The sequence below is a fragment of the Columba livia genome, chromosome 2 (genome assembly GCF_036013475.1).
Source record: "Columba livia isolate bColLiv1 breed racing homer chromosome 2, bColLiv1.pat.W.v2, whole genome shotgun sequence".
Lineage (NCBI taxonomy): Eukaryota > Metazoa > Chordata > Aves > Columbiformes > Columbidae > Columba > Columba livia.
The window spans coordinates 126,834,920-126,851,670 of record NC_088603.1 but is presented as its reverse complement, the minus strand read 5'-3'; the positions used below and the strand labels follow the sequence as shown (position 1 = coordinate 126,851,670).

The following is a 16,751-nucleotide window of genomic DNA, read 5'->3' as shown; positions in this document are numbered from 1 at the left end:
GTCTGAAATCGGATATCATATCTGAGGGTACCTTCTCCAGCATTTAAGTTCCAATAAGGCCCCCCATGTCAAAGCTGACCTTATTCTCACAGACCCCATGAAGGAAAATACAACAATCATTCCATACTGAATCCTTTTAGCAACCAGTGTCAGCTATTACGAAACTCAGTATTTACATGGAAACTGGTCTTGCTGTGGGAAAATCATGAAAACTGTCATACTTAACATTTTAAAACCCCTCTTTATTTGTCTTATAAAGTGAAAAACGAATTATGTAGCTGTTTCTTTTGACCCCAGATTAAGTCAGCGTCTAACATCAGGATGGCTACTCCATGATCCATAGCAAAACATTTTTCTCCCTGGTGCAGCTGTGACTACAGTACCAGAACGTGGACCTTCTCTTCAGAAGTTGTGACGAGCCCTTAAGCTTCCTTTCTCTGCCCCTCCTTATATATCTCACCCTACTCTTTTTCATTTCTACAGACACGGCTGGATTTACGCCTTTGCCTCTTGGCCAGCAAGCTCAAGGCACATGCACTAATGCCGTATTATGCACAGTTCCACGTGCAGCAGTGAAAGTGTGATAAACACAACCCCTTCCTCTGGAAACACCACCCCCAGCTGAAACTGCCTACTAACCACTTGCACATGGTGGAGGTAATAGTGCTAACAATTCACTATCCAGTGGGAAAAAAAAAAAAAGTTAGAACAGTAGTTCAAAGTTTATTTACCAAAAGAAACGCCCGCACTGTTCTTATTTTGTTAAGGTCAAGCAGAACTTTCTGTGCCTTCTCGTGGTTACTGCAGTATTCATCATAGATACGGAATTTCTCTTTCTGCAGAAACAAAGAAATACATTGTTTTTCACTTGCCATTTTGATTTTTTTTTTAATTAATAAAACATGGAATTAACCCTTTTCAAAGCTGAATAGCTAATATAGGAAAGTCAGCTCTTCCTCCTCCATTTACTATTTGAGGTCCAGCTTTAAATTAGAATTATGAAGAGTTTGGAAGCATCACTTGGGCATTTCAATCATAGAACGCCAGGTTGGAAGGGACCTCAAGGATCATCTGGTCCAGCATTTCTTGGCAAAAGCACCGTCTAGACAAGATGGCCCAGTACCCTGTCCAGCTGAATCTTAAAAGTGTCCAATGCTGATGAATCCACCACTTCCTTGGGGAGATTATTCCAATGGCTGATTGTTCTCATTGTGAAAAATTTCCCTCTTGTGTCCAATCGGAATCTCCCCAGAAGTAACCTGTATCCATTACCACTCGTCTTTCCCATGTGACTCCTTGTAAAAAAGAGAGTCTCCATATTCTCTGTGGCCACCCTTTAAATACCGGAACACGGTGATGAGGTCTCCCCTAAACCACCTTTTCTCAAGGCTGAACAAACTCAGTTCTCTCAGCCTTTCCTTATGTGGAGGCTGTCCAGTTCTTTGATCATCTTTGTGGCTCTTCTCTGGACCCTCTCCAGCCTGTCCACATCTTTTTTGTACAGCAAGGACCAAACCTGAACACAGTATTCCAGGTGTGGCCTGACAAGCACTGAGTAGAGCAGGATAATGACTTCTTTGTCTCTGCTGGTGATGCCCTTGTTGATGCAGCCCAGCATCCCGTTGCCTTTCTTTGCCACTGCAGCACACTGGTCACTCATACTGAGCTTGTTGCCCACCAGGACCTCAGGTCCCTTTCCACAGAGCTGCTCCCCAGCTGGGTAGGTTCCAGCCTATGCAGCACTCCTGCATTATGTTTTCCCAGGTGCAAGACCTTACATTTCCCTTGTTGAACTTTGTAATGTTTTGCTGAATAATTTCAGAGGCTGTACTATCACAAAACACAGAATTAAAAAAATCAGGAAGAAAATGCATGAATGGGTTATTTGCTGACATCATTACCTATTTTGTCTGCAAACACTTGTTTGCAAATATGAGCCATACTTCTGCACAGTCAAAAATTAATGTTACTGAACTTCTGTAAAATGTTTCCATGAACCTCTAGTAATTTTCTTCTCCCAAAACAAATAAACAAAGATGTAGCAAATAAATGAGACTCTAACCAGAGAGAATGATGAAACATAGACTTTTTGTTAGGCCTACAACCGAAAGCAAACTAACTTGTGTTGATTTTGCAGACCTCTGTAACACTGACATCCTTGTTTTGCTCCAACAGGAAAAATAATACTCCTATAAAACCATTACTACAGGACATACAAACATACTCGTGGAGGCACTGCAGTTGTGAGAAGTAAAATATCTTCACACTCCAGAACCATGGAGATATTTTACCCAGAATATGCAATTCTTTGTTAAATATTCACATTTTTTGCCTAGTATCAAGAGGAAATAAAAATAAAGCAAATTATTATTTTTCTGGCTTCACGCAACCCTGATTATCGTACCACCATCTCAGGTATAGGCACCAGCCTCACCCACTCTGCAGGGCTCAGTTTGACAGCATGGGCTAATTTGGTGAATACAAAATTGATGAAACAACAAAAGTTTGCTAATTTGATATGTTCTTTCTTCATTTTCCTCTCCCTGCCCTCCCCCCGCCTTTTTTTTTTTTAATAACAGTAACCAAGAGATGACCTCAAAGTGCTCAACATTAAGCAATCAAGTTGTATTTTGTCGTCATGACTATATACACTCATCACAATGACAGTAATTCATAAAAGGAAAAAAGTGAAATAAGGCTATAATAAGAGCTAGCATACATAATGAAGAAAGCAGGTTCCAACTTCATGCTGCGCATTAGGTTCTGGCTGTAAGCATTCCTCCACCAGGGACAGAAAGTTTTTGTGAACTGCAAGAATATCTTCAATATTTGAAAACAACATCTGCAAAAGAATAAAACATACATAAATAAAACATCAGATACGAAACAGAAGAAATATGCAATTAGGAGACCAACCTTAACTGTCTCTTCTGTGACATTTTTATCCACTTTGGCTGTAGCCCATTGGATCATTCGGTGAAGGAAAGCCTGCATGAAAAAAGACAAATAAGGAAAAAGTTATTTCAGGAAGACTTGAACAACTTTCGGCATTTTGCACTTATAATTCGTTTCCTAAATTTCTTATGCTTTGGATATAGAGTCACATCAGCATATTATCTGGAATCTAAGGAAGTATTTTATTTACAAAAAACTCAGTAGTCCTGTTATCCTAACATGATATAAAACCCTATCCACATAGTGTTAAAAAGAGTTAAACAGTGAAATATTAATGAAGCTGAGAAACTGAACCTTCTCTGAAGTACCACTTCTACCTTGCACTCATAATGTTCTCAAGCAAGAGCAAAATGAGTCATTTTCAAAATATCACTCTAGCACTTTACAAACTGACTACAAGACAAACCAAAATAAGCCACTAATTTCTAAATTAAAAGTAGTCAGGAGATACTATTATGAAATGTAACTTTTACCACAGTAACCACGAGTAAGATTTTTGATGTATTAATAATCAAATCCATTGTAAGTAAATTGGCTCAAACAACAGTCAGCTGCACCTGGTTTTGCTTAATAAAAATGTTCACTCTTCCCTTGCAAAAAAACACATTCTTGGGGATCGAATGAGAAGACAGTAATCCCACAAATGAAATACCACAGGAGTAAGTTTTCATATATTTAACATTCAAGAACTGGAAACAGCAAGAAGACAGGTACAGTAAATCATTCCAAAAGACATAAATCACATTTCAGGTACAAAGGGTATAATTAATTTTTATGAATTAATTCCACTACAAAGACTTGGGTACGTTCTGAAAATTTCTACAGATGGCAGACTAAAATCTTGCACTGACAATTCTTCACACAGACACTCAGATTCTTTAGTCATTAAAAACTGGCACCACAAGTGCACAAATGTCATGTCTTTCCTAACCATTTAGCTCCAAGTCATTGTGCATTGTACACTGTACACGAACTCATCTAAATTCTGGCGTGGTGCAAATTCCATAAAAGAGGCAATAAATAACCCCTGTGTGGAAGGACAGCAGTCACAGCATCCCTTTTTTTCTCTCTGCTGGGACTTAAACATTTTCCTTCCCAAGTGCAGTGATCTTTTCTCTGTTAAAGCAAGCTATGTAACTGGCATTACACATTTATTACTGAAGAGACAAATCTAGTTATTCAGGACATAAACAGAACCAAGTTTGGAATATTTCCAGCATATTGTATGTTTTATATAACTCTCTACAGTGATGTAGATTTTCTACTTCTTTAAACCCCTCTGTTCCCTATCTGTGCTTTCTTTCTAATGTTTTATTGGTGGTAAAAAATGTCATTAATTCATTTGCAGCAGTTTGCTGCTGGTGGACAACAGCCCTTTCTATCCTTCCTTGCTACAAATATCCCCAGGGGTTATGGCAAATTTGCTGTGTCCATTGCTTGTACGGTGTACAACCAATCCCACCAAGAGTGAGAAAGCCTGTTTAACTGTGTGACTAAATTAATTTTTGAAAGTTTTCACTAAATCAGCCAACAGTATTAAATATACTTTAGAACTGAGAGGAACAAAAAACCAAACCAAAACAAAACACACAAGAACTACCTCTGAAGCTCATGCTTGTTTTTGCTATCTGTAATCTCTGTTCCCATTATTTCCCCACAGACCAAACATACTGCTTGTCCACACTCATGTTATCCCAGAAGATCTTCATTTCCTGGAACTGTGAAGGAAGGTGAATGTTCATTTGGCTGAAGGCGAAGCTGAGCGCAATCTGGGAGCTCGGGGCAGTGGTTATTCTCAAGTGATTCAAGGCATCAGCCAAGAGTCATGAGGTCAAGAGGAGTATACATCAGCTGCAGTAAACAGAGTTGTCCAAGCAGCACTGCCCCAGAGCCCACATCTGCAGAGGTTATCAGAAACCGAGCCCAGGAAAATCCCAGCTCTCACAGAACCAAGGCACAGGTCACTGACAAAGGCAGGGAGACCCAGGATGCCTTCAGCCCCTTCCAGCAACTTGGTGCAAGGCAAGCCAAACCATGTCATGTTGCTGTACTCATATTGCAAGGGTAGTGTAGTCACTACCAGTTTTTCCTAAAGATTTGCCATCTGTTGTCCCTAAACACATATTTCCTTTCTGGAAAGAAATAAAAACAAACAAACAAACAAACAAACAAACAAACAAAACCCCACATAATGCTATGTCCCACTAATCAATTAATGTGACCGTTTGAGTATTTCAGGGCACTTACACGTGAGAACTATGAAGCCACAAACACCAAAATAATTGTAATAATCTCTCATTTCTAGAAGAGTGGTGTAAGATAATTCACGGGAGCGCAGGTAGGGATGAGGCTGTCTACCTCCATCCGCCTGCCACCAAGACCCATCCTTGGTGGAGTTCACCCAGTGTGGTGTGAGCAATGCAAAGCAAAGATGAAACCCAGGTTTCCATGATGCAAATGCCCCCATCAACTCCCTTCCTGACACAGAGACACCACTGATTCCATACACACGTCTGCTCTGGGACTGTGCCAAGTAGAACAGACAGCTATCATCAGGCAGGAGGATGGACAAGTAATTGCTTTTGTTACAGTGTAAAATAACTTTAATCCAGCACTGTGACTATGGAAGGATAAATGTCTCTGAATTTGAATGAATATACAGTAGGCCTGAAACAGAGATGACTATTCAAGAGACTCCAAATATCAATTGAACATCAATTGAGGACAAGCAAGAACAGTTCTTCAAAATCAGTAAACAAAGGAAAAGCAAGCAATTTGTAGGCACAGCTTTAAGGAAGATCCCAACACAGAAATATCAGACCTTAAAAGGAAAATATATAAGAATGCTCAGAAAGTACTCGGGACTTGACAGCTACTGAGCTAACAGAAAACAGTTTATTGAAGCTTTCGAAGGTACACTGCATAAACTAACGGTAGAAAAACACATCTGTAAAAAAATGAAAGAAAAGCAAAATGGACACCTCAGCCAATTTAGGATTCACTAAAGAACCAGACAACACCAAAAAAAAAAAAAAAAGTCAGAAGTTCCCCTGAAATAGCACTGAGTGGTTTCTAAAAATTCTACCATAACTTCAAGTCTTCTGCTCGAAGTCCAGACTCATTACTGAGCACCACACTGCACAAAGGAGCAAAGCATTACAAACTGCAAGGACACAGCTCAATAAGCCCTGCTCCTGGACTGAGGGAAAAACAAACACAAAAAAACTCCAAAGTAAAGAATCAGCTCAAACCTAAAGCAACTTCATCTATCATGCACACATGTCAGTAAAACATGACTCAGCTTTGGTTCCTGGAGTATCCTGAATGTCTCGCAGGGGTTATTTCAAGTTTCATCTACATTAATGTAGATGTTTCTCAGCACATCAAGCATCGAGAGTAAAACGTTATCTCTCTGCACTCTGGGATTCCAGACCTTTGTCACCTGGATGGCGATCCTCAACTTCCTCAAAGCTTTTTAAGTGGATTCTTGAGTTTCTTTTCTATTACCTTCAATTCTTATTTTTCTGAAGCATCAGTAAAGCCATATAAACATCACATAATTTTCCAAATTATGACCTTGTGCTACCAGCATTCTGTGTACATTGCTACAGTAGAGGGATTCACCCTTGCAGCGCTGCCCCAGCAATCTCCGCCAGCCAGATTCTTGCAGATTTCCGGAATTCAGAGTTAAAAGAAACCTCCATGAAACATTTCAGACAAGCAAGTTGGCTGAGCACCATCAAAAATAGTCTAAATTTAAAAGATCAGATGAAGAGGAAAGATAAAAGAGAGGATGTTTGTTACTTACATTAAAAAAATAATCCACTTCTGTTTGTCAGTTTTTAGACCTGTCTATGGAAAACTTTGTCATTCTAGGAACATCCTTGAGTCATTCAGATTTCTACAACCCCTGTCTCTGCAAAGTTTAGAATTCAAATTAGAGATCTAGACTTCCTTAAGCATCCTTCTGGAAACTTCATTAACAGAAAATGGCATCTAAATGATCACTGTATAGCTGCTTTGGAGAAGAAATGGCCAAAAATGCTGAGAAAATTCTAAACACATGCACATCTTTAGAAGTCCCATGATTTAGAAGTTCCAAGTTTGATGACCTCGCAGACCAGAACATGGGCTACTAACTGAGCCTTCTGGAATAGGGGAGCAGCTACATGTGAAATATATAACAGTTTAGGGCTAAGATACCCTAACTCTACTCGGGTCCTGCTGGGGACATAAAAACTCTATTACTGGCTGTGACTCAGGGTCTTTGTACCATGCTGGTAAGGAGCTGGGTAATTCACCTCTACCTTTGAGAAACGTGGCATTATATATGACTACATAGAATTATATAGAACATTTGGAAAGGTTTCCATACTAATGATACCAATGAAGATAACTAAATCATTTTTTCATTACTGGGTCATGATCTTGTGAGGTCCCTTCTGAAAAAAGGTCGTAGGTAGGCGCTGGGTAGAGACTCGAACTCTTGTGGGTTACTCTGAGCAGTATTTATTGTAGAAGATTCACAGGAACAGCAGCGTTGGGTCACCTCCTCAGAGAGTGACAATCATACAGCAGTATAACTAGTCATTATATAGGGTTCTAACAGGTATTATGCAACTAAGCAAAATCTATCACTGTCTATCACTGTCGATATCTATCACTGTCGATATCCTCAGGTTCCTTCCGTTCCAGTGGTCTGCGGGTTCCACTTCTTCTTTCTTGGCAAGTACCGAACGACAGGTCATCGGGTCGCAGGGCTAGCTTCTTTTGAAGTTCCACCTGTCTCATTTGTTATCCATAGTTCACCAGTCTAGCATAGAAATCAGCAACCCTAAGAATAGCATTTATCAATGTCTTAACTAAGGGTACAAAGCAAGCATAAGGTAACCACGCTCGTGGTTCTGGGTAAGGACTATACAGGGGACAAGCTGAGACTTTCAGCCTTAGCAGCACAGCTTATAACACTGATATAGGCCTAAAATCCTAATTTCCTATTTTCCTACAACACCTTCCAATCCCTAGCATTCTGTGATTCTGTACTAGACCTTGTTGTAACTCTTTTACCCTTTACCTAACTCTGCTGTAACACATTACAGGAAACACCAGGACTGAAAATTCAAACATAAAGACTGAAAATCCAAATTTCAAGAATTATTAAGGAATCCGTTCATCATGGCAAATAAACACTGATGTGTCTGCCTGTCTGTTGATCTGCTGCCATTTCGCGATGCTGCATGTTTCACAGAGAACACACACTGAGTTCCTGTTCTGGGGATTTTACTTCTGGTCTTATCAAAATAAGAGTAGCGTTGTTGGGTTGTTTTTCTCCATAGTTGCTCTGTGTGTTGTTAAAAAAAAAGTATCACTGCTACAGATAGCACAAGAAGCTGCCAACAGCACAAACGACTCCTCTGACATCTGGAATGAAATCAGGGAAGACAAAGACGTCTGCCTGCAGAAGAGTCTCAGGGCACAAAGAGTTTTTGCCTTCACAACAGATAAGAAATTAACTCCTGAAATTATGTTAGAGCACCTGGATCACAAAGTATATGTAACTATTTTTCTGAAAGCAATCATCCTACTTTCCTGAGACCAGAAAAAAAATATTCAATTTCATTTGAAAAAAAAGAACTAAATAAAAAGTTCCTTATTTTTTCCCCTTCATATTTCTTTTAACATTGTTTCTACCCTTCATAATGTAACAAGCAAAACCAAGGTGGACTGCAAAAACATAAATATTTTTTTATAAGGTCACTTCCTGTATGTTTTCACTTTAAGAAAAACAGTTCAACTGAAGCACCTAATCTATCATATTGAAGCCTGCCGAATAAAACTAGCAAGATGTCCATTAAAACTGAACAAAATTTTATTTTGCACAATGAAAAAAGACACAATCCTAGAAGAAACCCACAACAAGGAAAATGTTCATATATTACAATTCTTATAACTGTCTATGAGAATAGGCTTATCTTCACAAATTTAGAAACACAAAGCTGAAATACTTGCAGGTTTTGTATTTTTTCTTTACATTCTCAGTATAGCTATAGGTATTTGGATGGCAGAAAATATTTTGCTCTTTTCACAATGTTCCAAATGATCCTAGAGAGAACACAGAGACCTAAACTTGGGAAGAAAACTGCTCAAAATTATAAGTGACTAGCCAAATGCGATTTCTTATAATGACTAATTGAGCTCACAGACATCGATGCAGTATTTTCCACAGCAGCCTGAGGTTTTGCACGCTATAATTAAGGCACATCAGATTCCAAGTCCCAGGAGAACACCGTGTCGGTTTTGTCGAAGCGCTTTTCCTTGATTTTGCCCCAAAAAAACAATTTCGGCAGAGAAGTCTCCAGCAGCAATAGCAGCTGTGGTGAGCGTTGTGTTCTTCCCCTCCTCTCCCCATTAACCTGTGCCAGGAGCAGAGGCAGTGGCTGCTCAGACTGGCTTCAGCTGCTGAACAAAAGACTCTTCTTCCCTCTCCAGTAACTCACCAGCTGAGGCACCACCTGTTTCTCCCATCTTGCCTGCAGGACGGGATGAATCACAAGCAGCAGAGGCAGCATCAGCCAAGGTCAGATGTGTTCTTTCTCCCTACTGTACTTAGAGCCACTTTCAAAGCTAGGACAGGGGAATAGATGGACCGCATCTGCAATATTTTCCATTCTAGTGCTCATTTCCTTTCACAACTGACCAAACTATTCCCTTCTCCATTCATCTGACCCAAAGCGGCATCAGTCTGCTGAAAAGAGCATCCCTGGCATCCTTCCTTCAAATAAACATAAACCCAGAAGTAAACACCCACACAAAAAATGAGTGCATTGAGGAAACATGTATCTTCATAACCTTCTCACACATTGTAAGTATGCTGCCACATTAAGGGATAATCTTAACCCCTTCTCCCTCACTTTTTTTTTTCTTGTTTAAATATTCTGCTAAAGCTTTTCTCTATTGTATCAGAAAACTTCTGCCAAGAGAAGAAAACCTTTCCTCACCCTGTCCTCTTTCTCAATCACCTTTTCTGCATTTCCCTAGTCACTGACAATATTTTTCAACTTTTCATTGCACATTTTCTTCATCCTTTCATGCCCACTGAGACTACCAACTCAGTTTCCTCCTTTGACGAGGACGTGCTCCCTAACCTGATCTCTCCACCTCTAAAATCACCTGAGCTACGGCTGCACTTTCACTTTTGATCCCTTCCTCCCTTTCAGCTCCATAGCAGATGAAAGCAAGAGATTTATAGTGAAAGTCCAGTTCCCCTCAGCCAGGCGGGAAGTCTGATGTCTCCACCCTCTTCCTTGTACTGAAACTATTCTCAAAAAGATTTAGTACAAGCTTTTCCTGGCCCAGATCAGAAGATATCTGTTCCTTTTTCTTCCCTGATATCAAGAAACCTGTCACCCACATCTTTATTTTGGGTTTTCTGAGGACTAGCTATGGTCTTGCTGGTCAATACAAGTTTGGTTGAAGAATAACGATGGAGTTACTCACATGGTTACATTTAAGATCACGCCTAAGTAAATTCCCAAATCAGAGGCTAGATGTCAGGGTGGCTCACACATGCTGCTATGTGCAGAAAGCTGCTAGAAGATCATCTACATTTTTTCTTCATTAAAATACAGCTTAACTAGAGCTTTAGAGAAAGGCCACACACTGGCGTAAGGAGTGAACCCCATCTGCAAGCTGAGCAGAAGGCAGAGTCTATCTAATATCTTTGGCAAATATTTTATGCAACATTGGTTGCTGCTAATCCCACTAAAAATGCAAACAGGTTAGATTCTGGTCTCAGCATCACCAACAGAGACTTTTTGGCAAGGATAAAGAGCTATTTGCCTGTCCTATGTGATTTTTGGAACAGTCTGCTGGGATTGTAACAGATAAACTAAGCAAATGAGGCATCCATTTCAATAAATGTTTCTAACATGCTACTGATGAAGTATAAGATTAACCCTTACTGCAGTTTTAAGATTTCCTGATGAAGAAAAAGATACCCCAGATTGAAAAAGGTTCACATGTATGTGGAATTCCCTCTGGTAAGATATCACATGGTACTGTTGGTGCATGTTACAAAGTGAACAATATACCGCTAATCATACAACTGATCTTGTATCACTCAGGTGGGAGTGGAAGAGAAATGACATCTACAAACAAAGTTTACCTCTCATAAAAGTCAGCTGTTTCCTGAATTTACAGAACACGAGGTTCTTACTGGGAAACCTCCATGAATTCAGCTGTGTCCACTACCAGCACATCAAAACAAGAAAGTAGGAAACCTCAGAGCATCTGTCCACCTGGAAGTAACAGCATGTTCCCGTTAAATTGCAATCATAATTAGAAAACAATTCATATGTTTGAAACCTTTATACTCATACTACAGCTTTTACTTTTTCTATAGAGACATGTCTGCTCACTCTAATCAATTAAAAAAAAATCATGAATTTTCATTTAATTTTTACTCCCGAAATGATGATTTTTCTAAACTTTTTCTTTTTAGTAGAACACTGATTTGGAAGAATTCGACATTTCCAAAATATTTTGAGACAAATTTTAATTCTACAGAGCAAATTTCATTTCTTTTAGCAACTCATTAATTTCAGAAAGTGTAAAATGGTCAAGATGATAAACATATTTGTCACAAACTACACCTTTGAAAGAATCTTTTAGATTTTCTGATTCAAGAAATAATAGTTAAAAAACTCAAAAATATTACAAGTCACTCTCTGATAATCTTCTTTATCTTTCTAAAGTTCATTAACATGTTTGAAAAAAATTTTTAGTCTTTTCTGACTCTATAATATCAACCAGAATTAAGAGACCTATAATCTTTATTACTGATTATAAGAAAGAAACCAGAAATAACACATCACATCTCTGCCTTCAGAATTAAACTTTAAAGCTTAATTCCTATTGCATCTGAATAAGGGAGGAAAGCTGACTCAGTACTAATTAAAATGAATTATTAAGTCCATAATTATTAAGGCAGCTAATTAAAAAAAAAAAAACAACTGTTTTACCTACAAACTGAGAAAACTTGAAACTACCAATAGGTGATCACAATGGAAGCCCACCAAACCCTTTTTACCTGCTCAGTTTTCAACACATAACCCATTTTTTTCTAATATTGGATTACACAGTCCTTAATTGTGAGTTGAATGTTTAATATGGTTAGATGCTAATTAGGAATTAGCATGTTTGAGAGTTCTACAATTTTTATTGCCAGCGCTGTATAAATAAAGTGCACTTCTCAAACAGTATTCAGTGCCAATTCTGGCTGCCATTTGGATTTGCACACTTATGCCAAGAAAAACACAAAGCGGAGAAGAGTATGAAACAGCAGTTTTCTACCCCAGTTTTAATTCTTCACAAAAGCTACAGGGAAGCTGTAGTGAGTGCAGTACTTCTAAAAAGTGCCCTCCTGATCACAGAAAAAGAAAAGCAGAACCATCCCATTTAAGTTCTTTTCCGATCAGCAGAAACCAGAACGCTTCCCTACATAAGGATATCTCTCTCATGTCTGGGATACATGCCCCCAACTCCTATCACTTCTCGTTTAGACAGGACCCGGGATGATCAAATGGTACAAAATTATCAAGCTTGTATCATGCAACAATCAAGTGCCACATTTCTGAGTCTTAACAAGACAGACTTATTTTGGAAAAACTCCCAGACAACGACATGAACTCTGCGTTTTCCCACAAATATACCAAACTGGGAACGTATTTGAATTCAAGTAGATAAACCAAGGAGAAGTCCTATATGCCTGCCCTGGTAGAATTGCATGAGTGTGCAGTTTTAAATGTCGTCTTCTTTCCCCCTGCCTCCAACTTTTGTAAACCTGTGAAGTTCTCAGAACTTCCTTGGAAAACTAGATCTTCTTTACCAGATAATTCTAACACAGAGAGCAGGATCTCTTTATAATAAGGTCAGAAAGCAGTTTCAGCTCTAATGTCTGTCTCCATCCAGCAATAAATTTAGTGACAGACTGCTTTTGAAGACAGTGTTAGTGACAGTGTGGGTATTTAAGAAAACACAGAAACACACATGCTTACTCACATGTAAAAGAACAATTCAGACAGACAATTATGTCTATTCTTGCTGTACCATCATCTAGTACAAAAGGTCATCATCAGACAAATACACTCCCACTGCACTTGCATAAAACAACTTTAAATCTTTAATATTTGTTTAAACTCAAAGTTTTCACACTCTGAAATTTTAAATGCAATGTAACACTGCGATATGTATGACCCCCTGCCATCTCAAACCAGGAAACTGCCAGTCTACAAAACCCAATCTGCATTAACAGCTACCAAGGGTAACACACAGCACCTCCACCTTATACCGTATTTGTCAGATGTTGGAAACGAAACCGAATTAAGGGATTTCTCAACAGTAACAGGATCTTCTTGTCAACCAGTCAATGAATTCTTCCCAGGATAGCACACAACACAGAACTGGCTCATATCTGGTAAGCAACGCTGACCAAAGCAATTCTTTCCAGCAAGGCTGACCAAAGCCATGGTAATTAATTAAGGCATGAAGGTCTGGGAAAAAAAATTAATAATAATAATTTCAAAGGAGAAACACACAGCCTTATTATAAGAAGCTGACAAACTCTGATTCTCTTCCTGGAATATTTTAGCTACATTTTAACTTTTTTGTTTTTCCTTGGGAAATAACCAAGAATAGATAGGTTGAACAAACTGAATGACAAGCCTACTCTGAGAAATCGAACTGGCTTCAAGAGTGAACTGAGGTTTGCTATTTTCAAGTACCAGCACATACACACCTCCCAGATCTCCAGGGTCAGACACCCAGAGCTTCTGATTCCAGATCCCACAGGAACCAGTGACATTCAATGAAAAAACAAGACCCCATTCAACTGGACCTTACTACAGTGTTAAAGGATCGAATTACCACCAGGACTGATCGTCCATCAAAGATATTCTGATGACAAGAAATGGGCTTAAAATTCTCCTTGAAAAACTAGAAGTATTTTAATTAAATACAGTTTGTTACAATATTTAATAAACATTGAAGTGGCATATGTATACTTACATGATTTGTGACTTTAAAATCCCATTTCCAAATAAATATTTTCAAGTGTTCAGGAAAAAAAAATAAATTTATTGCATATTCCATGGAAAAAGGTCTGATTATAGCTATGCAAGTCTTGCAACCTGGCTTGAAATACTGTTGGGTTTTTTTTACTTTGAACCAGGACTGAAATACAAAGAACAAAATCGGTAAATGAAGAAATTATCAGCTTCTGAAGATTAGATGGCCAGCGTTGGTTGTCTCAACTCCATTCCAACAAGAATACAACCATAACAAAAATTTAAATTATTTAATTTTACACACAGCTTCCTACAAACAAAAGATTGTCACATGCTGCTATTGCCTGCCGTGGATTGGTCTTATGAATTTTCATCTGTCTATATGGTTTTGAGCCAATTTCCATGGAAATACAATCATTAATAATATATTTTTCTGGTTTATATTTGATTCATGAGATGCTTGAACTGTGCAAATGCAAAGCACAGTTTACCTTTTACTCCTTTATTGTCTTGATAACTATCAGAAAATGTATTTGATTAATAAAAAATTCAGCTCTGACTTTTTTTCTTCATGCTACCATCTAAACATCTGCTGAACATTAATTATATCACAGGACATTTACATGCCAATCTCAGTTTACATCCATCAAGGAGGTTTCATTTCTTGAAGGATACAATGATCACCAAGGACATGATTTTAGAAAAATAAATGGACCGTATCCACATCCAGAAGAGAGCTGCAGGAATAAAGCCATGCCATTTGAATTTATCCACAGTGGCTGAATTGCCTTACTGTCAAATAAATTTGTAATTTCAAGAAATATGGACCTAGATTCTACATGTGTACTGGGGAAAAATAACCCCACACACACTCTCATAGGCTTTCCTTCTCTCACTGTTTCTTTCCCCTCTTTCTATTCAAGCACAGATTTTGTTTAGGTTTGGTTTTGGGGTTTTTTTTTAGGTCTTATGGTCTATGGTCTGTCTTTGGCTTTGATGAGTGCCCAGTATAATTGCACAATTTCACTGAACTGTCTGTGAAGCATGTGTTCTCCGGGAACACAAAGATTGCACGGCTGTTCTAGCTCCTTTCATTAATTTTTATAAGGGAACAGAAGACAAAACCTGATTAACAGTGCAATTTTCACTGCCTTCTTAATGAAATTTTTTGTTTGAATGCTGGGACCTTTAGATGAGAGTTCCTATTATTACCTTTTCCTGAAATAAGAGCCTCATTCTTCTAGGTTATAATCAAAAGCTTTAAACCATCCTTCATTTGAAGCAGAGAGGATTGAGGCTTTTTTTTTTCCTCTTTATGATATTACATCTGTAAAAAATAGTACAAGGAAAACTGCCTCTTCCAATCAGTCTGCAGGGACAGTTTGTAAGAGCACTACTTAAATCACTCGCATCACCCTCCTCACCAAACCGTGTGCACTGCAACTGCACACAACTACAAGCAGAGCAAGCTGGTGTCAACCGCCATCTGTTAATACTCAACCAGAGTTTGACAGCACTGAATACTGCTCATTCCGGGACACACTGCTGCTTACCAAGACACCCACATCGATTACACAAACTCAAGTCTCACCGAGTCTTTCCACATAAGGTTACACAAGGATACGGAACATTTTTTTATTCTTATTATTTTTATTTCATTCATTAATTTGCTGTGAGGAACGTACTTTCAGTTGCTATCCTGCAAAGAAAAAAATAATTGTCTAAACCATTCAAAACCCCAGACACCAGACTTCTAAGAACAACACAAGGGAACAATGGTGTTAGTGTGACCAGGAAATCAAGAAACTATAAATAAATATCAAGTATTGTTTTCCAGCATCTTCAATAGCTTTGGATCCTGCAGTCCTTCCTCTGGGTGAGGAAATGACGCCTCCACAAGTTTTTCTTATGTCCGTAACAGACCACTGCAGTTTGCCATACCTGGGCAAACTGAAGCCATCCAACTTGCCGATGGTGAGCCAGGGACAGGCCCATCTGCTGGGCAACACGAGCTGCTGTGACCACAGATTCATTTATTGACTATGAGGTGCTGCTCTTCCACTACAAAGCCCAATTACCCCCTTTTAGGGAACGGGGTACAGTTGCCTCAGAGATGACCAGTACATCTGAGCCATGGCACTGCATGAATGTACTGACAGAGATAGCTTGAAAATGCAGGCAAAATGGCTTCAGGAGCAATTTCATGGCTATGGAGCAGCTTTTGGAGGAGAGCCGACACCAAGATCAGGTCTTACAGTCTGCAGGTCTATACATGATCATAGAATCATAAAACAGTTTGGGTTGGAAGGGACCTTCAAAGCTCATCTAGTCCAACCCCCCTGCAATGAGCAGGGACATCTTCAACTAGATCAGGTTGCTCAGAGCCCCATCCAGCCTGGCCTTGAATGTCTCCAGGGATGGGGCATGTACCACCTCTCTGGGTAACGTGCCAGTGTTTCACCAACATCATTGTAAAAAATTTCTTCCTCATGTCTGGCCTGAATCTCCCCTCTTTCAGTTTAAAACCATTACTCTGTGTCCTATTGTAACAGGCCTTGCTAAAAAGTCTGTCCCCATCTTTCTCTTAGGCCCCTTTTAAGTACTGAAAGGCTTCAACAGGGTCTCCCCAGAGCCTTCTCTTCTCCAGGCTGATCAACCCTAACTCTCACAGCCTTTTGTCACAGAAGAGGTGCTCCAGCCCTCTGATCATCTTGGTGGCCTCCTCTGGACCCT

The 16,751-nt window shown here is 39.1% G+C and overlaps 1 protein-coding gene across 5 annotated transcripts in view; it reads right to left on the bottom strand.

Annotated features, from left to right (window-relative positions):
* Positions 1–16,751, bottom strand: part of PREX2 (phosphatidylinositol-3,4,5-trisphosphate dependent Rac exchange factor 2) — a 177,790-nt gene that overhangs the window by 125,685 nt on the left and 35,354 nt on the right. For 4 of the 5 annotated variants that reach the window (XM_065053725.1, XM_065053728.1, XM_065053726.1 and 1 more), the window contains 3 exons: positions 2,917–2,988; positions 2,720–2,842; positions 732–836 (listed from right to left, as the gene is read on the bottom strand). In XM_065053725.1, the coding sequence (XP_064909797.1) occupies positions 732–836; positions 2,720–2,842; positions 2,917–2,988 (300 nt within the window). Of the gene's footprint in view, positions 1–731; positions 837–2,719; positions 2,843–2,916; positions 2,989–9,452; positions 10,124–16,751 lie in introns of those variants that run through there. The other variant, XM_065053727.1, reaches the window with a different exon arrangement.